Genomic DNA, 24,073 nt, shown 5'->3' with positions numbered 1-24,073 from the left:
ATAAGATAGAAAGGGTCTACAAAGGCTACTAGGTATGACTAAGTACCTGTCCCAATACATACCTAATGAAGCAGCAGTGACAGCACCTTTACGGCAGCTAATGAGGAAATATATACAGTGTCTATGGTCACATGAACATGATGCTTCCCTGAACAAACTCAAGACAGCACTAACTGAGGCTCCAGTGCGGAAATTCTTCGACCCAAAACAGCAGATAGTCCTCCAAGCTGATGCATGAAAAGATGGGCTAGGTGCATGCCTGCTGCAGCAAGGACAGCCAGTGGCATATGCATCCAGAGCCCTAACACAGGCTGAGCGCAACTATGCGCAGATGGAAAAAGAATTGCTTGCAGTCGTGTTTGCGACATGAAAATTCCACCAATACATGTTTGGTGCACATGTGTGGTGCAGTCAGACCACAAGCCTCTGGAGGCTATATTCACAAAGCCATTAGGACAGGCACCTGCCAGACTACAATGAATGCTGCTACAGCTTCAGTGTTACGATCTCCACATCAAGTACATGCCTGGAAAGGAAATGCTAATAGCAGACACTTTATCCAGAGCATTTGGTGCTGTGGAAACACAAGAGGAGTCCATGACTACAGATGAAAAGGTAGTCTATGTCATGGAAGCAACTGAGGCTCTGAGAAGAGAGATGCACAAGAGGCTTAAGATGGCAACTGAGGAGGACGAGACCTCGCAAAAGCTACTAGACGTTCACCAGAGAGGTTGGCCAAAGCACAAAAAACAGACAGATGCTGAGCTTAAAGTCTACTGGCCAATCAGAGACACAATCACAGTACATGGGGGGGGGGGGGTCCTGATGACAGGAGACAGATTAATTTTCCCTAAAAAGTTGAGATCACACATGCTACAAAGACTGCACATAGCTCACCAAGGAGTACAACAGACCAAAGAACAGGCACGCAAGTATCTATATTGGCCAGGCATATCAGCTGATATAGAGCAAATGGTTGGGAGCTGCCCCACCTGTCAACAACACCTACCGAAGAATCAGAAGGAGCCACTAAAATGCCATGAGCTGCCCGAGCTACCATGGTACAAAGTAGGTGTGGACATTTTTGAGCTACAAGGCAAATCTTTCCTCCTCACAGTAGATTATTTCTCAAAATATCCTGAGGTCCAACAAATGCATGACAAAACAGCAAACACAGTAACAGCAAAGCTGAAGGCCGTGTTTTCCAGACATGGTGTTCCAAAGGAAGTGGTGAGTGACCACATGCCATTCGCTAGTGTTGAGATGAGTCAGTTTGCAAGTGACTGGGGCATAACATGGACATTCTCAAGTCCAGGCTATCCACAGTCTAACAGGATGGCAGAACACACAATAAAGACCATTAAACTCATGCTAAAGAAGGTGGAGCAGACTAAGACAGACCCCCACCTGGCTCTGTTGACTTTAAGGAACACTCCTGTGACTGGACTTTGTCTCTCTCCTGCAGAAATGCTGATGGGCCAGGTCCTAAGAAGCACATTGCCAGTAGCCAGTGCTGTGCTCAAACCGAGGCATCCGACAAGAGTCAAGCAGAGGCTACTTAACCTGCAACAAAGGCAAGGAGAGTACTACAACCAACATGCAAGACCTCTCTCTGTACTTGAATCAGGAATGGCTGTCAGTATAGAGACTCCACAAGGCTGGAAACCTGCCCTGGTAGAACAGAAGAGACAGGAGTCGAGGTCATATAATGTTGTGATGGTTGCAGGACAAAGGTACAGGAGGAATAGAAGGCACTTGAGAACAATTCGGAATGACACACATACTGAAATAGAGGACGGTAATGTCAGTGTCACTGAGCAGCCACCTCCAAGCGAGCCTGCAGAACCACGTGTACATGACGCGACAAGAAATGTGGAACAACCAGTCAACTGTTCAGACACACAGGTCTAACACACCAGAAGTGGCAGGCCGGTAAAGCAGCCTACCAAATTCAGTGATTTTCAAATGGGCTAACAGTAACTCCTACGGAGGGTCATGTGCTAGAAACCTCTGACCCCGGTGGCAGTGTACAAAGACTGGGTACAAGGAGTGTACAGAGTTCTTAAGAAAAAAGAAAATGTAATGAATGTCTAGTATGAACAATGAACGTATGAAGAATGTAACACTGTACTGATGTCAAGAATAGCTATAGTAAACATTCAAAGCCAGACCTTTAAACAGTTCATAGTGGTCTTGTAGACAGTGTTATATCTCCATTTTGATCTATCTCCAAACTGATAGCTAGTGAGACAAACAAGTCTATAATGTGATTGTTTTGTTTTTTGTTCTGTGGAAAAAGGGGGGTGTAGTATATGGATTTGAACATATACACGGAGTAATACGGTGGTGAGCCTATAGTATAGGTAATATGACGAGAGGCCAGTAGGTGTGCTCTCAGGTGGATGTACGTAAGCAGAACTGAAGTCAGTTAGGATACGCATGCACGGTTGTTGTTCTTTGTTCCTGAATAAAGTTAATAAAAAGGACTACCCGCCAGTCTCCTCATCAGTATAAACCACAATAGTGAGGACATACGCAGGCTGATGGTTTTAACAATCTCCTGTCCTGGCTCCCTTCACTCAGAACTTGTGAAAATGGACATTTAACTTTGATAAGTTATTCAAAGGGTCAATTTAGACAAAATTTAGGGATCTTATTTATGAAGAAATCTCCTCACATAAGCTTTTGGTCAATCGGTGTGGCAGAAGGAAAGTCTGACAGAAATGTGAAGAGGAAGACGTCTCTTTCTGTAAGTCAGCTCTTCTAATGCAGATGTCATATTTATTCTGTTCTCTCTCACTCGACCCTCTTTTTGGGCCTGGATAAGACAGGTTGGGATGAAACACACAACCCATGTGTTGATGTGTTTGAATCAAATGATGGATGGCTCGCACTCTTGTTCTGGGGACCAGAAGTTCAAAACAGGAAGAGTGATGGTGAAGGTAATGGACAACACTGAGACAGAGGAAATAGATATTTTTACTGTTGGCTTATTCATATCTCACCGAAGTTTTTTTTTTCTTCACTATGTGATATTCTGCAGTTGAAAAATATGGTGCATCCATGAAAGTAAGAATCTAGTCATTGAATTACTAAGTAGCAGACAAACAGAAGACCCTGACCTCTAATCTCACCTGTTATGTTTTTACATATTTTCAAATCTTTTTCACCCTTTGCTATTCATGCCAATTCTTTTTTTTCCCACCTCGATGCTTTTCCTTCATTATTTTCTAGTGTAATAAGTATTTCGTGACTTTGTTTTGGTAAGTCACAATAACATTCTATGTGTGCCTTTTGCTCCAAATACCTGCAGTGCCTGTAGCAGCAACATTTTTCACAGGATGTAAATTCAAAGGGTTAGCAATTTAATAAATGGCACGATATGCAAAACAAACACAAATATTATGCCATTGTGTATGTGCAGACATGACCGCTTGCCTTGCATAGAAATAAAAATGTGTTTTTTCCTACTTCAAATTGCTCAGCTCCTCTTTGCTAAACCTCTTTGGGGAGTGATGAAATCCAGTGTGACTAGCACAACAACATAACATAACATAACATAACATAACATAACATGACATGACATGACATGACATAATAGAACAGAACAGAACAAAACAACAGTGGCATAACATAACATAACATAACATAACATAAAATGACATGACATGACATAATAGAACAGAACAGAACAGAACAAAACAACAGTGGCATAACATAACACAACATAACACAACACAACATAACAGTAACAGTACATAACAGTAGCATAACGTAACATAAGATAACATCACATAACCTAAGATAACACAACAAAATTAACATAACGGTATCAGCATAACATAACATTACATTACATTACATTTTATACAGTAACATAACATTACAGTAACATAACATAACAGTAACCATATAACCACCATATAACATAGCTGGTCTCCCAACCATACTGTAAACCAGGGAAGGTTTACAGTATGGTTGTGAGACCAGTTATGTTATATGGTTTGGAGACAGTGGCACTGACAAAAAGACAGGAGGCGGAGCTGGAGGCGGCAGAGTTGAAGATGATAAGATTTTCATTGGGAGTGACGAAGAAGGACAGAATTAGGAATGATTATATTAGAGGAACAGCTCAGGTTGGACGGTTTGGAGACAAAGCAAGAGAGGCGAGATTGAGATGGCTTGGACATGTGTGGAGGAGAGATGCTGGGTATATTGGGAGAAGGATGCTGAATATGGAGCTGCCAGGGAAGAGGAAAAGAGGAAGGCCAAAGAGGAGGTTTATGGATGTGGTGAGGGAAGACATGCAGGTAGCTGGTGTGACAGAGGAAGATGTAGAAGACAGGAAGAAATGGAAACGGATGATCCGCTGTGGCGCCCCCTAACGGGAGCAGTGAAAGTAGTAGTAGTAGTAGTAGTAGTAGTACGTAACAGCAACATACCACTTCAGGTTGACCTCATGCATTTAAACATGAGTGAATATATAAAAGGTGACAACTTGATGTGGTGAGGGGGGTGATAAAGAGAAAAGGAGAACCTCCTTGCCTTTTATCTCTTATTTTGTTGTTGTTGTTTTTTTGTAGTTGTCTGTTTTAGGTCACCTAAATTCACTCCTTCTTGCCTCTCATGTGTGAACATACATATTATGCATGCATACACAATTCATTGTGAGTCAGATTTCCTCCATCAACCTCCGTCAACACTCACTTGGATGGGCGTGAGGAATCAAGTGCTCTAAATAGGGCGGACATTCAAATGCAATATGGCTTGTCAATAAAATTAAATTAGGGTGTGTTTAAACTTTAACCCCCAACGATATCCCAAGGCTGTGTATTCGCTCCTATAATTGCGGCAGCCAATTAAGCTTTCGTAAGGTCAGCAAAACAGTGTTGAGAAAAGAAATGGAAACACGTGTCCTCAGTAGTAATCCCTCATTTGGTACCACAGCCCCAGTCTTTTTGTTGGGTCACGCCAAGCTGGCTTTATATGAGGACAAATTAAAAAAAAAGAAAAGGGGACAGTGCAGGTTATTATGCTTCCTCTAAAGTTTTCAGTACTGGTCTGAAAAAATCCCGTTGTGTTGTTCACATTTACCAAAAGCTGACCTAACCTTGTAATCCTAAAACTACCCGCGAGAAGTAAAACTGGGCTTTTAATCATGTAAGTACATAAACACACATAGACCTGCATCCCAAAATAGGCAGCGGCAAAAATATTGTCCAGGGGACAAAATTACATTTGGTATGAATCGGATTTTTTTTAAAAAAACTTGATATTGCGACGTTTTTTCCCCACTGTTCAGTATACGTAATTCATATTTCACCTTCTATAACATAGCTCAGTAATTAGCAAAGCAGATGTGGTCAGAGGTCTGATGGGATAACCCTGATCCAGACAAAGAGCATACAAGGCATTAAAACATCTCTCTCCTCTCCTCTTGTCATGCTGTTGTTCCCTGGCTGTCTGTACAACTTCTCTTCTCTTCTCTTCTCGTCTCTCCTCTTCTCTTCTCTTCTCTTCTCTTCTCTTCTCTTCTCTTCTCTTCTCTTCTCTTCTCTTCTCTTCTCTTCTCTTCTCTTCTCTTCTCTTCTCTTCTCTTCTCTTCTCTTCTCTTCTCTTCTCTCCTCTCCTCTCCTCTCCTCTCCTCTCCTCTCTTCTCTTCTCTTCTCTTCTCTTCTCTTCTCTTCTCTTCTCTTCTCTTCTCTTCTCTCCTCTCCTCTCCTCTCCTCTCCTCTCCTCTCCTCTCCTCTTCTCTTCTCTTCTCTTCTCCTCTTCTTGGTTGTGCTCTTATGAGGCTCTCTCTAACCCATAGGCGGCTCTATTAAGAAGCTAGGGGAAACTTAGCTTCCCTATAATTATCAATGAAAAAATTGAATGTAAATACTAAAAATGCTATCTATCTATCTATCTATCTATCTATCTATCTATCTATCTATCTATATATCTATCTATCTATCTATCTATCTATCTATCTGTCCGTCCGTCCGTCCGTCTATCTATCTATCTATGATTAAAATAATCATCCAACATGTGAATGGACCACTGACATGCATATGCAGTCAGTTGTTCACCTTTTTATCTCTACTTTTATTTTTATTTATTTTTTAGTGATGACGACAGTAATTTAACTTCCCCAGCATTCCAGTTCATTTTAGCAAACATTTTTCAGAGCGGTGTAATGGAATGAAGTATGTAGGAGTGACGCCATGATTTTTTTTAAAAATCAAATAATTTGGGGTCAAAGAGTAGGCTAAAAAGTCAATCGAGGTGAAGCTATAAACTGACCGAAAATTATCATAAGTTGAAGACATTGGACCTGAACAGACAGGTGACCGGACTGGTCCTTTGCAAAGTGTTCTCATTCCTAGGTCATCAAATACCAAGGCTTTGACTGATACCAACACACGATAACGCAAATAAAAAAAGCATGTAAATGTTGATTTATTTAGGATATTTAAGCAAGTATTGTAGAAATGCGTTTTGGGGTTGTGTTTAATGTGGGAAACGTTGCATTCCAATAATTTTCTGGTGAGACCTGAAAGACACTTTGTTATAACAAACAAAGTAAAGATTATATTGTGGCGAGCTTGCATGAAAGAAGGACTTGTGAGGCAGAGAGCTCAGTTTTATGGCAATCCCCCTGCCCCATACACCGCACAGCCCATACACCGCACAGCCCTGGGAATGCTCTTTTATTTACCTTTGGAACAGACAACAACACAGTGATCCCCCCCCCTCCACCAGGTCACAGCCGGTGACGTTATTCTAAATCACGGTCCTACAGTCATATATATATATATATATATAAAATCCTGGATTCTTTTGCTCCTTGTTTGTTGAGCACTTGAGTGTTTATTTTAACAAAGTTATATATTGTGGCGAATTCTACTAGAGAGTTCCTGGTCCAAGTTCATTTGCATATTACCCACGATGCAACTGAAGTGTTGATGTTTTGGTTATGTTGTGGGATATTGAACATGTTAAAAACGGGCATATCAGTTACAGATAGCGGGGATGTGATGGAAGGTAATGGGACGTTATGAGAGAAGTTGTATTAGACAACATGCTATTTCGCACCATGAGGGTAAAGAGTTGGCAAATAGATAACCTCGCTTCTGTGGCAAAGAAAAGGATTAAGCTAAAACCAATACGAACTTGTGTCTGTTATGACTAGCTCGGCTTGCGGTCATTAAAAGCTTGCTTGTTAACTGAAAGGTTTGCTGAGAAGTCCATTATTTGACCACGTCACAATATATATATAAAATCCCATGAGTCATGTAAATTCTTTATGAGAGACAACACAAGCCTGTTTCATGCCATAAGCAATCATCAGCTGTCAATAAACGTAGTCGGGAAAGAACATACCATTTACTTCCTCGTCATGCACATCACGTTCACGTCCAATGGGGAAGGGAGAGGCGCGACAGTTCTTAAAATGCGCTTTTATTTTGAAGTTCGATTATACTGCCTAACGCGCATGCGCAGTTGATGTGCGAAACCGGAACGAGGAGATTCAAAGCAAACAGGAAGTGGATAACGCGGAAAAAGGTGCGCTAATGCCGGCGGACGAAAATAATCACCGTCAAAGTGTTTGTAATGAATGAAAGGTCACGTGTTTAACTTGACCTACTCACGGGTGTACGTGCAGTGCGTTTGACGTATACAGGAAGTGAGAAGCGCATGTTATGAAGGTTGTATGTCGGATGAACGCTAGTAAAAGCTACACAGTTAAGAACCTACGAAGTCGGCTCGTTCTTGAATTATTCTTATGTCAGTAAGACAAGGCGTCTACGGACATTACATGGTGTCAGAATAGTCTGTGTATCGGAACACGAGCGGTCATGCCGAAGTTTAATCCGCCGGGTGAATTCAAGTTTGACTGCCCCGTTGAATGGCCGGAGTGGAAACAACGGTTTTCGCGCTTCAGGCTCGCGACAAAGCTGGATAAAGACGACGGGGAGATTCAAGTGAGTTCGCTGATTTATGCAATGGGCAGCGAGGCTGAAAAGATATTCAGCTCGTTTGACTTCGCGGCGGAGGGTGATAAAGTGGACTATGATATCGTACTGAAAAATTTCGATGACTACTTTATTCCCCGCCGTAACATCATACATGAGAGGGCGTGCTTCTATCAACGTAGCCAGCAGCCAGGAGAGACAGCGGAGATGTACATCCGGACATTGTATGAGCTGTCTGAACACTGTGAGTTTGGGGACAAGAGGGATGAACATATCAGAGATCGTCTGGTAGTGGGCACAAAAGACAAGGTGCTCTCCCGTCAGTTCCAGCTCACAGCGGACCTTACTCTGGTGAAAGTCATTGAACAAGTGCGCCAGGCGGAGGCAATAACAAAGCAGCTCAGCCTCCAAGCTAACCAACCAGAGGCCCAGCTGGCTAACGTCAATGTTGTCCGATGGCGGGACGAACGCCAAAACAAAAAGGGCGGACAGCGTCATGGTGGCGGCAGACCTGCAACCAACAAAGTAGATGAATGCGGGAGGTGCGGCAAGACGCAGCACACCGATGAGCGGACGTGTCCTGCAACGAACAGTAAGTGCAACAAGTGTCATAAAAAGGGACATTGGGAGCGTGTGTGTCACTCTAAAGCGGTGAGAGAAGTCACTGAAGAGGTTAAACAGCTGTACTTTCTGGGAGAAGTTGGCAAAGAGAGCAGTCAGGAAGATTGGACTGTCAGTTTAACAATAAGTGATGTACCAATAACCTTTAAAATTGACACGGGGGCTGACGCTACTGTTATCAACCAAGGGACATTTAAAAAGCTGAAGCCAAACATAAAACTGGGACCTCCTGACACATGCTTCATAAGCCCAGGTGGAAACATCAGCTGCATATAGGACAGTTTCAAGCCACAACCAACTACAAGGAGAAACAATACTCCTTTCCAGTGTATGTGATCAAGGGGAGAGGCAGCTGTCTGCTGAGTCGTCCAGAGGCAGTGGAGATGGGTTTAGTGAAGCGGATGAATGAGGTCAGGGGAGTTTTCGGTTCAAGTGGACTGCTGAAAACAGACCCAGTGAAAATAGCTCTGGTGGAGGGTGCCCAGCCATACGCGGTGCATACAGCCAGACGGATACCGCTGCCACTTGTACCACTGGTTAAGAAAGAACTGCAGCGCATGGAAAATGAGGGCATTATTGAAAAAGTGACTCAGCCCACAGAATGGTGCGCCGCTATGGTGCCGGTGCTGAAACCGAACAAGAAAGAGGTTCGCTGCTGCGCTGACCTCAGGAGGCTGAATCGAGCGGTGAAACGTGAGAAATACGTGCTGCCCACTATGGAGGAAATAATGCCAAGGCTCGCAGGGTCAAAGTTCTTCACAACGTTGGATGCAGCAAGTGGGTTTTACCAGATCCCCTTGCATGAAGACAGCAGGGGGCTCACCACTTTCATCACCCCATTTGGGAGGTATGCTTTCTGCCGCCTTCCATTTGGTATAACGAGTGCTCCAGAGATTTTCCAGAGAAAGATGGCGGAAACTCTGACCGGGCTAGAGGGCACAGAGGTGTACATGGATGACATCCTTATACATGGAGAGACTGAGGAAATCCATGACCGGCGCCTAGCAGAGGCGCTGGGGGTCATTGAAACAGCAGGTCTCAAACTTAACCAAGCGAAATGCAAGTTCAAACAGAAACAAGTCCGCTTCCTTGGTCACATCATCGACGAGGCAGGCGTCAGACCTGACCCGGACAAAGTGGCCGGAATAGAAAACTTTCCTCAGCCCCAGAACGTGACGGAACTCAAGAGGTTCCTCGGGATGGTGAACTATTTGGCAAAATACGTCCCAGAGCTGTCCACTGTAGGTCAGCCGCTTTATGGACTGCTTAAAGCAACGACAGAGTGGCTGTGGGGACCTGCACAGAACACAGCATTCCAAGACCTTAAAGCAGCACTCGCCACCGCCCCGGTACTCACCTTTTACGACGTCACTAAGGCTACGGTGGTGTCAGCAGATGCCAGCAGCTACGGGCTGGGAGACGTTCTGCTCCAGCAGCACGGGGAACACTGGAAGCCCGTGGCCTACTGCTCCCGACGGCTGAGTGACGCAGAGACAAGGTACGCACAGATCGAGAAAGAGTGCTTAGCCAGCGTCTGGGCATGTGAAAGGTTCGAGAAGTACTTGTTTGGGCTTGACAATTTCAGACTTGTCACCGATCATAAACCACTAGTGCCTCTCATGAACAGCAAAGACTTGGATAATGTGCCCATTAGGTGCCAGAGACTGTTAATGAGGCTGATGCGTTTCAATGCAGTGGCTGAATACGCACCAGGCAAAACTTTAGCTGTGGCTGATGCACTCTCCAGAGGCCCAGAGCAGCGCTACGGAGATGGTGCTTCTCATGATGATGTTGCAACGCACATTGATGCCATCGTGTGCCAGGTGCCTGCCACACCTCAAAGGATGCAGGAGATAAAACAGAGCACGGATGGGGATCTGCAGCTCCAGACAGTGTTGGGCTTCATCAGACACGGCTGGCCTGAGTATGTCGATAAAGTGCCGGAGACAGTCAGAGACTTTTATCAGGTGAGAGGGGAGTTATCTGAGGTAGATGGTTTAGTCATCAGAGGCAGTCGTATCGTCATTCCCACAGAGATGAGGGAGGTGATCTTAGACAGAATACACGACGGGCACCAGGGGATAGTTAAGTGCAGAGAGAGAGCTAGCCAGTCAGTGTGGTGGCCCAAAATGACAGAGCACATTACAACAAAGATACAGCAATGTCAATTCTGCAGAGAAAACAAGAACACACAGAGAAAAGAGCCTTTAATGTCAAGTGAGCTCCCATCCAGACCATGGCAGAAAGTGGGCATAGACCTGTGTGAGTACAAAAAGCAAAACTACTTGATAGTGTCTGACTATTATTCCAGGTTTTTGGAGATCCTAAATCTACCAACAACTACTAGCAGTCAGGTTGTAGCTAGGCTGAAGGCTACATTTGCACGTTTTGGTATCCCTGAAATTGTAGTTAGTGATAATGGGCCACAGCTAGTTTCAGAAGAGATGAGGAGGTTCAGTGAGGATTATGATTTCATCCATGTGACTTCAAGCCCACACTACCCCCAGAGTAATGGACAGGCAGAGAGGGCTGTTCAGATAGCCAAAAGCATATTAAGGCAGGAAGACCCTCTCCTCGCCCTGTTGACATACAGAGCTACACCCTCTTCTTCCACTGGAGCCAGTCCAGCGGAATTGCTCATGGGTAGGAGACTCAGAACCACCTTACCCACATTGCAGCATAACCTGAAACCGGCCTGGCCTAAAGAGGAACTGATCAAAACCGCTGACGCCGCAGCCAAATTGAGGCAGGCTTTCTACTACAACCGCAGGAACGGCGTGCGGACACTGCACCCACTGAACTCGGGTGACGCAGTACTCACCAAACTTGATGGACAGAAAACATGGACAATGCCAGCAGTTGTTCACAGTCAGAGCTCCACTCCCAGATCCTACATAGTGGAGACAGCTCAAGGTGAACATTACAGAAGGAACAGGCGCCACCTGTTGGCCACACCTAAAACACTCACCTTTGTCAGCAGGGATCCTGACCATGTCACTCCAGGGGAGAGTGGAAACACGGATGAGTCCCGAGCAGCAGAAATGCCAACTTCCACACCATATGTTACTCGCTCTGGCAGGGTGAGCAAGCCTGCAATCCGGCTGGATTTGTGAGGCGTATGGACTTGTGTATTGTGGGGGATTTTTTATTTTTTGTGAAAAGGGGGGTGATATACAGGTTAGAAAATCATCTTAGAGGGGGAGATGTAATGAATGAAAGGTCACGTGTTTAACTTGACCTACTCACGGGTGTACGTGCAGTGCGTGTGACGTATACAGGAAGTGAGAAGCGCATGTTATGAAGGTTGTATGTCGGATGAACGCTAGTAAAAGCTACGCAGTTAAGAACCTACGAAGTCGGCTCGTACTTGAATTATTCTTATGTCAGTAAGACAAGGCGTCTACGGACATTACAGTGTTGGAGGTCTCGCGGCAGAGTGTATTTAATATTGGTTAGCACCTGGCTGATAGGGGCGCAAGGTTAGTGGATTTGTGTTTGATTTTGGCTGTTTTGAGCGAAGTGTATGTTTCGTATTTTGAACTCCGATACCGATCAGTTGTTTTCTGTGTTATCCAAAGGAATTGAATCAAGTGCAACTGGACTTGGTTATTTATCCTTCTGACTAGACAGCAGTGTAGATATGCAGTATGATAGGTAGCTTTCTGCTATATTTTCATGTGTTATTGTAAATGTTAAAACGTATTTTTTTGTTTTCTTCCTTTGGCTCTTACGGTGTGTTTGTGAAGAGTATATATGAATAAAGCGAATCTTTATAAACCATCAGTTTAAGACTACAGCCATCAATCAGCTGGGGATGCTACAGTGGCTGCTTTCTCTATGGACATACTGCAGCGTGTTGTTAGGCTTAATGTACGGCTTGTATGTGCCGTTCCTAAGGTAAATTGAGATGTCCAGAAAGTCCATTTGTTTGTTGTTTGCTTCCATTGTGATTTTTAGCCCATTGTTTGAGAATATTTTGCATATTGTTTTCTTAATTTGCTCGACCTATCTTGGTGTTTTGCTACAAATGACTAGCCCATCATCCCTATAAGAGTCCAACATTGACGTCTAGGTTGTGTAGTTGAGATAACAAATATATTCCAATTAGTTCACAAGTTTCCGCCCCGTCGAACCTGCCCATGGTTACATCAAATTTACTATTGCCTTTTTTCTACCATGGGTTTCCATTGTGGTACAAAAGTGGTTCCTTCGCCTGGTATATAATGTCTCTGTCTTGCTCGGATATCACTGTTGGACTCTATAGGGATGGTGGCCTATAGAGTCCTAGCTGCTCCCTGCTCTGGTCAGTGAAGAGTTGCTGCCCAAGTCACCTCTCCAGCACCATGATCAGGGCCTGGAGGCCCCGCTGCTCTGCTGGGGCTAGGTCAAGGAGCACCTGCAAAACTTTTTCATCCAACGCCAGGGCCAGGTGAATGGCAGCTTCTTCATTGCTCCATCCGCTGTGCCATGCCGCTAGTTGGACTTGCGAGAGATATGCTCTAGCTGTGTCATCCCGTTGTTCTTGGGCAGCTAGGCTAGTGTTCTATGCACAACTGTGGGGTGTGGAAGGCTGGATGTGGGGATTAGTTGTGGTTGGCAGAAACCCTCCTGGTCGCTAGGGCGCAGTGGGGCCGCGGTGCACTGGAGCCATCAGGATGGGCTGGAAAACTTCCATCTCTGGCGGTAACACTTCAGTAACACTCATAGTGACATGCTACACATTTTGGTTATACCCACGGTACATTTAGTTGCGTTGTAGATACCATGCTATTGCCTTATGGTTCTGGCGCATTTTTGTTGTGTATTGAGTGCAGCTTGTTCATTAAGTGGGGAGGAGTATGTCATGTATTGTGATTCATGGTTCATTGCTGACATCTATTAGTAAGAATAACACATTACTCACCAGAGGGCGCACACCGGTGTGAGAGCACTTGATAAAAGAGAGCGCTGCACCAAGACATCGGTCTCCGTGATTCATATTGTGACTTGTAGTATAAGTTGGAGAAATACTCAGCTGAAGATACAATAGTCGAGTTAATATTGGAGTGAATGGATGGCCGAAGCAGTTGCTCTGGGCGTCAAACATTGCGGCGGATGTGTTCACATTGAAGTTGGTTGAAAGCCCAGTGCGTCTCATACAGATGCTAAAGAGTGCCTTGTGCATCGGTATCAGACGTCAAGGGGAGTGACAAAGCATCGGTATGTGAGGAGAATGGCTTCTCCTTTGGGGTGGGCACTTTGCAGAGGGAAACAATGCAATGACAAAAAAAAAAAAAAACGAAAAAACTTAATTTGCACTGAAAGACAACACCACACCAACGTTTTGTGCAATAAGAGTAGAAAGGCATACCACTTCTTTCAGAATTGAGTTTCTGTTCTATCATTACTGCAGGAACGTGCTACTCCCTAAATGAGTCACGATTCAGCACCAAGGATTCAAGTAGCGGCAGGTCAGTTTGCAACCCATCCCTCTGTCTGGACACTTGCTCACACTCTATCCAAGTTCTTTTACTCTCCTTCTGTTTCTCTCTCATCCCTCTGTTCTCTGCATTTGCTGTGGACAGGTTGGACGAAGAGCTCTCTGTGGCTACCTCTCTGTTTCCTTTCTGTTTCTGTCTCTTTTTTCTTTTTTTTGCTCCTCGGGTTGTCTCCTCCATCCCTTTTCCCCTGCCTTTCTTCCCTTGTCCCATGTGCGGCCGAGCCCGGGAGTGAAGAATCTCTCCCTCATCACTAGCTCCCGTTTGAGTGATTGAACCGGGGGAATCTACAGAGGCCACGGAGAACAGGCTGAACAGCAGTGTGTCACGTCAAAGTGTGAGAGTTGATGCTGCTGGAGGATAGACCACATCTGTTACAGCTCTCATAAATGTTCTCTGAGTCACGGACTATATTCTCAGAGCAAAGAAAAGGAAAGACCACTGTCTCATTTGCACAAAACTCACAAAGAAAAAAAAAAGGATGGACAACATAGAGCTATTTCATCAAAATATCCCCGAACTTGAAAATGAGCATTGTAGCTAGAGGCAGAGATAGCACAAGTTGGTTTTGTACTGGTAGTTTATGCAATCAGTCAAGAACCACCCCTTGGCTGACAAAACACCGTCTGATAAACTCTAAGTGACCATATTGTCTCGGATTATAGCGTTTACTTATGTTTTTACTGAATTTATATGAATTTATTGGTTATCAACAGCAACAATTGGCATATTGGCACACAATAAAAAAAGTCTGTTTTGCCCACCAGAAATTCATGTGAAGTGTATCAAAATTCATGTGAAGTGTATCGAAAAGCTCAATTTGTATGAACACCTGATTTCCATAGAAAAGCATCTGTGTATGCTCAGTGACTCAGCTGGTGGAGCACTGGAGTCTGTGTTGTGTCTGAACAGCTGGTGTGTGGGGATTTGGGGAACACACATGTTTCAATAAAATTCAGTTCATTTGACTAAAAGTAAGACACAGAATGCATAAACTGAACTCCAATTTAAGAAATGCGCTCCGGTACATTTAGATGATGTGCTTGGGGTTTGGTTGTTAAAACCCCTCCTATCTTAACCCCTTATAGTTAATCACACACTCTGGAGCAAGGCTCTTGCATCTGATCAGCTGCAGGAGACCGTAGTCCATAGAGCTATTAGACTGTTTCACTGCAATAGATAAGAACTAGTCATCTCAACAGGTCTCCATGAAAAGAAAAGTGATCATCTATGGGACCAGTCTTAATCTGTGTCAGTAAAACCCTCCCACTGAGAAGGCGATTAACCTGGAGTCAGAGTTGTGGCTGGCTATCATCCAAGTGTGGGTCAGGCCTCTGGCCCGGAGTTGGAGCTCTTTGTGGATAATAGTGGAGGGGCATCGTTTCAGTAAGATGATGGAGATGTCAACGGGACTCCATAAAGGGCACTTTTCCTGCTGCAGGTGTGACATTTGGTTTTACATCTCAGGGGATCAAAGTCAGTCTAATTATAGTAGGTCTTGACGAATGTTCCCTTCCAGATTGTTTTGTTAATTTTTTTAAAAGATGAGTTTTAGTTGAGCATTTCAAGTATATCATGAGGGGTGAGGGCCCTCAGTGTTGCACGGTCCTGGTTAGGCTCCAAAACCCTGCAACAGCGAAATGGATTCTGCCGGTACAGACTGTGAACGACGTGGTAATATGATGTATGATGTAAGAACATTTGTTACATTTCTACCAAAACACACTCAAACGACACACACACACGCATGCCGGGAAGCTTAGTGGACAGATACAAGTTACCCACCTGTCGCTCTTGTCAGCAAAATCGTTTCTTCAGCCTAACTGAGTTCACCAAATTGCATTTGAAGATGCGTGAGTTAGTAAAGGGAACAAACTGGAACTGGGTCAGAATAAAATGCCAAGCTCTTATCTGCTCCATAGATCACAGTCTTCATCTCCTCTTGCTTTATCCTTGCATCTATTCCATTCCCTGAGTTCAGTTAATGGTGATTTCACATCCTGAAACTGTTCTGTTAAGAGTTAATTGGATCTGCTAATCTGGTAATCAATAATGACACTCCATGTAGCTGAACTGAATGAGCAGGCGCTCCACAAACCAATTTTTGGATGATCAATCACCTCAGTCCCAGCAGCATAGGCTAGACACACTATTATCTGGTATGTCATGGATTATCAACAATCTATGACATTTATAGATAAATTGCATATAATTATAACTACGTCACCCATCCCATGACTTCTCTAGTCAGCATATAGCCCAAAGTTCTGTGTCCACGGGGACATGAGTAGTGGTAATTAGTCGTGGTAATTAGTTTTTCCTTTTCTTCCTCTAACATCTACCCACGGTGACTGGACCTCTATTTTCCAATACACATTTTTTTAAAGGCAATAATTAACATCTTTACCACAAAAAAGGTTCTGTTTTAACCACCACCCTGTGAGTCGTTCTGTATGGAAAGCATTGTTAAGGAGTAGAAAAACGTTTTGTTTTGTTTGTTTAATTTTTTTTACTTTTTTACTTTGTTAGGAATGGGATTGTGGCAATTCACCGCTAATATGTCTGCAAAGGCGGAAAAATAGACCAAACAGCTTCACTGAAACAGCACACTCATGACCAGAGGGCCACTAGTTTAACAGCAATTACACAAGAATGGTTGTGAAATTAATGTGTACACGCTTACTTAACATGTGCACCTCTGCTTACCCTCTTTTTTTCTGCCACTTAGCATGCCACTTCAAAATGACTTTTTTCCCACCTGGCCTCAAAATGGTGGAATGAATCACTTCTACAGACTCGTTTATTTCATTCATGAAAGGCCTAAACATGGTGAATTTCTGAGCCAACCTTAAGCCACAGATGGTCTCTAAACGTGACCGTGGTGCAGATTTGTAATATTGTCTAGCCAGTATGGACTCCTTTCTCACTCACATCACCACTGGTGATCTACCTGTGGTGCACTCACATGAATATCCTTTAATGTGACATGTACACTGACTATATTACTACTGACTACTCTAGGATGGCTGGAATCCAGCCACTGAGGATGCACAAGCCAGTGCATTCTTAGTGCCGGACCCAAGCCCGGATAAATGGGGAGGGTTGCGTCAGGAAGGGCATCCGGCGTAAAATCTTTACCAGATCAAATATGCGGATCATAAAACAGATTTCCATACCAGATCAGTCGAGGCCCGGGTTACCAATGACTGTTGGCCAGCAGGGTGCCGGTGGAAGCTATGCTACAGAAGAGATGGAAACGGATGATCCACTGTTGCAACCCCTAACAGGAGCAGCCGAAAGTAGTACTAGACTCTAGGTTGCCTGGAGGTTGACACACAAATGTATCTCCTAATGGCTGCCTTGGAAATATAGATGAGAATGTGTGTGTGTGTTCCCCCCCCCCCCCAAACCCTCTTTGAGACCCTTGTAACGCCCCACAAACCCAATGTTGTGAACATGCATATGTTCCCGTTCAACTTTACTTTTTATTTATTTATTTATTTTAGTACTTTATTGATCGCCGTGGGGAAATTCTTCCTCTGCATTTAACTCATCCTAGCTGTGTAGCTAGGAGCAGTGGGCAGCCGCCGTGCAGCACCCGGGGACCAACTCCAGTTTGTCTTGCCTGCCTCAGTCAGGAGCACAGACAGCAGTATTAACCCTAACATGCATGTCTTGTTGATGGTGGGGGAAACCGGAGCACCCGGAGAAAACCCACGCAGACACAAGGAGAATATGCAAACTCCACACGGAAAGGACCTGCGAAAGGACCTGGGATGACACCGCCGCCCCCCAAGGTTGGACAACCCCGGGGTTCGAACCTAGGACCTTCTTGCTGTGAGACGACAGCGCTAACCACTGCGCCACCGTGCTGCACTGCACACACATTTTACATATGCAGAGGAAGTTGTTTTTTTTGCTATATGTCAGATGACCTTCTGCCACTGCAAGTTTTCAATGTTTTATTCACTTTCAGGTTGCTACTCACGGTGGTAAGGCTGCCTTCTGCATTGTCCTCCAGCAGGCCTACTCTGCACAGGGCTTTCTCATTGCTCAGCCAATACTCGGAGGAGTCCAGCACACTGTTACTGCACAGCACCTGCAACATACACACCAATGACCACTTAGCTACAGCTGCAGGGAAGTCACTCCAAGTCAGGAACAGAGTAAATGCACACACACACACACACACACACACACACACACATTTGTGTTTATATAATCGTGAAGACCCTCTTTAGCTACATTAAGCCCCTAACCCTAACCATCAGAACTACATGTCTAACCTTAACCCCTGCCCTAATCTTAACCTAATCCTAATTCTAATCTTAACCCTGGACCCAAATCCTGACCCTATATGCATGCGCACGCGTGCACGCGCGCGCACACACACACACTCACACTCAGGCAGGCACTGAAACAGGCAAGGATGAAGACATACAAAAGACATGGATGAAAACGCACAACTACATGCAAGCACACACGCGCGCGCACACACACGCAGTCACCCATTGACCTTCAGCTGTCTTTCTTTGCATTTTTCTCATCTACCTGATGAGATCTATTGACCTTTCTTCAGGACCTTTGTCAGAGGTAACTGCCCTCTGGACAGGATCAATATTCTGTCATCTTATCAGACACCCCAGGTTAGATACCACAGTTATTGTCCTCCCCCGTTGGAGACATTTTAATGAAGTCTCAAGTTGACAAGTCAAGCACTATATTGGTGTCCCTTAATGACACAGACACATCTTTGTCCTGCTGACGTACTGATAGACTGCCATGGACAACTGACATGCCTGCATACTGCGAAGGTTTTAACGGCTTTTCTCTTAAAAAAGAAACTTAAAAATAAACAAAATGTTCTTGTTGCTCAGTTATTGTCCAAACAAAAAACAAAATTTCCAATTTATTCCAAACATTTTGTAAAATAGTGTGGTGCAAATGAAACATTTTTGGTCATATGAGATTAACACCGCTGTTATTGTATTTCTATTCAACCACGCTGGACTGTTTTGTATATTTAAATTAGCAGGTCATGACAAGAATTAGAAAAAAAAGTAGAAGCAAGATGCTTGGAATTTCATGAAACCCATTATAAATTTTCATTGTGTATTTATAGATATAATCCATGTCCGCCCATGCTTTCCCCCTGTTGGAGAGGCCATCTGTGTCGGCCCTTGGCCAGATAAAGGTGACGTAAACTCAACTGATCACAAAAGGACATTCATCATAGCCTGGTGTACAAGTCAGTGGGACCCGAAGCCCAAATTAGAGGAAAGACGTCACCTAATGTTCCCCCTACACTCTACAGGAGACTTCGAGTGGAAGTCAATTAAGATCTGGAGCATTAAGCTAATTATAAACACGCACACACACACACACACACACACACACACACACACACACACAAACGTGCACACGTCCAGATTTAAAAAGGAAATTCGATCTGGCCTTCACCTCAGCCTACTGATGTGGGCTATTTTCCCTCTCATCTCTCTGCCACTGAAAGATGATAAATCAAATAGCCTGACCTCAGGGTTTGGCTGTCCATCTTATTACCTCGCCCACAGGGGCCACAGGCACCCCGCAGGAGACAGGGGGGGGGGGGAGCTCCCACACAGCTGGAGACACACACACTAACAGATGGTGGTAAAGGCAAAGAGAAAGACATGAATGACAGGGGAGCCAGCAGATGGACAGAAAGACAAACACAACAGAATTTGCCTGACATGGAGACAGACAGACAGAAAGACAAATACACAGTTCAAATGCAGCAGAGAGACCGAGAAACAGGGACAGACAGATTGACATACTTACACAGACAAATAAACACACACACACACACACATAGACTCATACTGCAAAAAATGGCCCTTCAAAAATAAGAAATAAAATAATGAATACAAGGTGTTTTTTGCTAGTAATAAATGAAATAAATCTGCTCGTGGAACTAGTGGAAATACACGTGGTAACAAGATGCACCGTCTAACACCAGTCCTCATAGCTCAAGGGCACTTTGCTTGTTGGGTGACTGAGTCTTATATCGTGTAATGAGATATTTTAGCTTAATATAAGACACAGTCGCCCATTTCCTTGAGCTATACGGACGTGTTTTTAGATGGTGCATCTTGTTAACGAGTGTATTTCCACTAGTTCCACGGGCAGATGTTTTCCACTTATTACTAGCAAAGAACACCTTGTATTATTGTACTTCTTAGTTTTGAAGGGCCAGGTGTTTGTGGAGCATGTACCTTCTTACAAACCGTGACGGAGGAGGCCATGGGGACTTCTGTGCTGACTCTCTCTGCCTCGGTGGACTCGGAGCCTTCAAACATGGCGGACGACTGGAAGTTGCTGCAAGTTAGAGAGGCACAGAGTTAACTTTCCCAGACAAACCCGTTGTCAAGTACCGTGTTTCTAACTAAACCACTATCTTTGACCACAGAAGCTGAGAACATCCCCTCAGTCAGTGTCCAGGAGATTATATTCCAAAACCTTTTTATAAACAAGAGGAACTATCAGGGTTGGGCAGATGTGTTCCACATTGTTACTATAAAGTATACATTAAAAGTAAAGAAAGAAAAGGAAGCAATAGCAGTGACATTGATCATTTTGATAAAATAAAACAGCCCTTCCCTCCCAACCCCATTCCCCCACCCTCCAGAGTAGTTTTAATGCACACTATTTGGCAATAAGTAAATAAAAAGTAAAGCTGCAGCTATTTCCATGGAGCCAGGGGTTGTTTTTATGTCAAGGGCAGAGGTAAAATGCATGTCATGTTATGTCACTTGGGGGTTATGGAAGTATGTTAAAAAGGGTTCCCAAATTTTATAGAAGTTCTTGTCAGAACCACTGACTGAGAAGCGCAACATCTCCAGGATGAGGCAGGACAGTACACCTGGAGGCCACTGACTAAGTGTGGGTGGGGCAGCATCCTTCCACCTGAGCAAAACTGCTTGTCTGGCCAAGAATGAAGCAAAGGTAACTATGCGGCACTCTGCAAATGTCACATAAGGATCCACCCCATCAGTAAGGCCAAACAAACTAATCAGCGGGTCTGGGTCTGGGTCTAGGTTGCGCTTTAAGATGTTGGCTGGAGTGTGAAAAATATCTCTCCAGACTGTTTCTAAGTGAGGGCACAGCCTGTACATGTGTACCAAGATGGCATCGCTGCATTTGTCGCAGGTGGGGGTATCAAGGAGATCAGCTTTGCTCTGACTGGAGCATCCGAGTGCGTTTTACGTTTGTGACTGTGAATAAGTTGTTGCATTGCTGTTCTCCTTCCTCACTTTTCTGGTCAAAATCCATTTTTTAAGAGGTGAAATAATCACATCATTTCCATGTTTGGGCCCCGGGTCTATCGTCACTGTTTCACCCGTGTCAATCAGCAGCCAGGCTTACGGGTTGTGCCTCTGAAAGCGGATCAGTTTCAGTTCATATGCCAGACAGCTGGTTGCCTGTTTGTCCTCTCTGGTTGCACAACTTAAGTGCACATCTTTTTAGGTGTTGTTTGGCACAGAACTGAAGCCAACTCTCCCACCCCATAGTGAACTACAATACGGCCTTTCAAAAACAAAGCCATTGATGGGGTGTAGCGACATAAAACATTGCCTTCACTGAGATGGACATTTCCCGCTCGCAGACAGAAAATGTCCACGGGACCAAGACAGAAAGGAAGACTGGGAAATGCCTTGTGTGTCTGACAGTTCTGCCCTGGTTATGAAAAGTTGCCTCTTTTGGAAATAAAGTCTGCAGATATTTTGAGAGAAAACAAAATTCGGACACATGGCCATTCAAAACGAGATACACGCTTAAACAAAGTTAAACAAGGTGTGGTGAGAGGGGCGTCTGCCAGACAACAAACCGTAAGGCTGAAACAACACGGGCCACTTAACACTTAACCGACCCAGGAGAAGAGCTTCATCATCATCTGTGCACGCTTCCACCGAGATACGCGACGCACACGCGTATCTGGAAGCGGCATTAATGAGGATGATTGGGGGAAATAAACAGGCTGGGGATGCATATTTAAATAGAGGCAGCTGTTCCCCGTAATCCGCGCATTTCAAAGCGTTTTAAGAACATACCATTGCGAAAGCCCCGGGGGGGGGCTCCCATTACTACTGGATCTACTCGCGGGGAAATAAACAAGCGTTTATCTGCCAACACTTGTGTCAAAGACAGAGCGGGTTCGTGTTGGATGCTCACAGGCCGTACGCATGTGTGTTGGTGCTTCAAGCTGCAAAACAAACCGACGATGTCGTTCCGATGCCGAATAACTCTGAAGACGCGCGTCAGACGAGCTCCAGCGCGCAGCCCCTGGCGCGCGGCTCCGCGCACGCACGCACGCACGCACAGACACGGCGGGGCGCGCTCTTCAGACGCGGCGCTGCAGCGGACGAGGAGCCGCGTGCAGGAGCTTGGCACACTCACTTAGATGAATACGTGAACAACCCGCAAACGGGTTCACACCGAGCGGCTTGTCTGGTGAAAGGGACACATGGAAACCATGGCCACATTTCGCCGAAGATGGCAACCGGGCCGGGTTTCTAATGTGCTTCCACGCGACCTTGCAAACGTCACAAGATCGCAGTGATTGACAGGTGAGTGCGCCTTTGGCCCCCGGGCGCGCCATCCAGGTGCCAGCTGATGCTGGGACACAATTAAACCCCTTGGCACACGTGCAGAGACACGCCTGCACCAAGTCCGTGTTTCAGGGCAAACGCCGTGGTGACATTTTTGCAGAGATTTGGTTTCGTTTTGACGACCGATTGCACTTCACCGCGGAGCTGCATGTGTGGCAAGGCAGCTGCACGTAAACATGAACGCACACTGTCACCGAGTCTCCATATTTTCACTGTAAACACTGTGACAGGAGGCATATGTGGCATATAAAACACGACGATACATTCCTTGTTTAGGACGATTTTACGTGGTTAGACTTCATGCTAGGCCCATGGCTCTAACGTGACAGCAGTCTACAGTTTGTTCAGGTTCTGTCTAAATGTTCTTCAGATTCCCGTATTTCACATCCCCATCAGTCGAGCAATGCAGCCATATGAATTTGCTTTACTGCAGCGATCAGCAACAACACAAAAGAAGCCAGTTTACCTGCACACGCTGCTTGAAATCTAAACAACAAGGAGCTCCGTCAAAGCAACACCACTCATCTGCACAGCGGCGTGACAAGTGATGGAATAAACCAGATTGTGTTTTAATAAGATGTGGTATCCAAGACGGAGCACGCCACACTTTCCAACTCACTTCACCGGCGAGGTACGCGGCTCCATCCCTCACCCACTGCTGTGGCTCAAGCGGACGATAGCTGCTGCAGAGCAACGAGCCGTTTCTTACCTCGGCATCTTCAGAAGACACTTTGCACCGGCCATCCCGGAAAAACAACCCAACGGTCCGGGTCGGTGGGATCGAGTCCTGGAGGTGCAGCGTGTTGACTCGTACTAGTCCCGGCGTCTCTGCGATCCAGCTGCACATTCCCGACTGTGTGGACTGGACAAATCCCGCTTCGCTGTGGCTCGATGAAGAAGACTACGGTGAGCGGCCAAGTGCGCGCAGCATCAGCAGCAGCGAAGGACTGTCTGAGTCAAGTAGACTACCGAGTGGAAGCTCACTACCCTAACACAGCACGGAATACATACCCCCCCCCCTCTCTCACACACACACACACACACACACACACACACACACACACACACACACACACACACACACACAGCTTCATCTCATAATGCTGTACTATTTGTTCGTTCCAGATGTCATTCAACCTGACGGCTGGTCAGAGAGTGTTTCCAGTGTGCTTGTGCAGGAAAGCTGTTTGTCCAGGTTTCGGGATGAGGGAGGTGGAATTTCAGTGGGTTTCGATTGTAGCAGTCAATTGGTTTTGTCGTCCCAACAGTGGGAAATGCCCTATCAATGAAACACCACAACTTAGTTTGGAGCAGTTTACACAAGTGCCCTAATAACATGCAATGAAACTGCATGCCGAGGAGAACCACC

General features: G+C 45.1%; 1 protein-coding gene across 1 annotated transcript in view; it reads right to left on the bottom strand.

Moving 5' to 3' along the window:
* The window catches only part of sphkap (SPHK1 interactor, AKAP domain containing), a 94,341-nt gene extending 70,893 nt beyond the window's left edge, over positions 1-23,448 (bottom strand). Inside the window, exons 1-3 of the mRNA XM_056282894.1 lie at positions 23,414-23,448; positions 20,311-20,413; positions 18,045-18,155 (exon numbers count right to left, since the gene is read on the bottom strand). Coding sequence (XP_056138869.1) covers positions 18,045-18,155; positions 20,311-20,413; positions 23,414-23,448 — 249 coding nt within the window. The remainder of the gene's footprint in view (positions 1-18,044; positions 18,156-20,310; positions 20,414-23,413) is intronic.
* Between the last annotated feature and the right edge of the window lie 625 nt (positions 23,449-24,073).

Source organism: Lampris incognitus, chromosome 7 (genome assembly GCF_029633865.1).
Source record: "Lampris incognitus isolate fLamInc1 chromosome 7, fLamInc1.hap2, whole genome shotgun sequence".
Classification (NCBI taxonomy): Eukaryota; Metazoa; Chordata; class Actinopteri; order Lampriformes; family Lampridae; genus Lampris; species Lampris incognitus.
The sequence above is the reverse complement of the archived record's forward strand: the minus strand, read 5'-3'. Positions and strand labels throughout refer to the sequence as shown.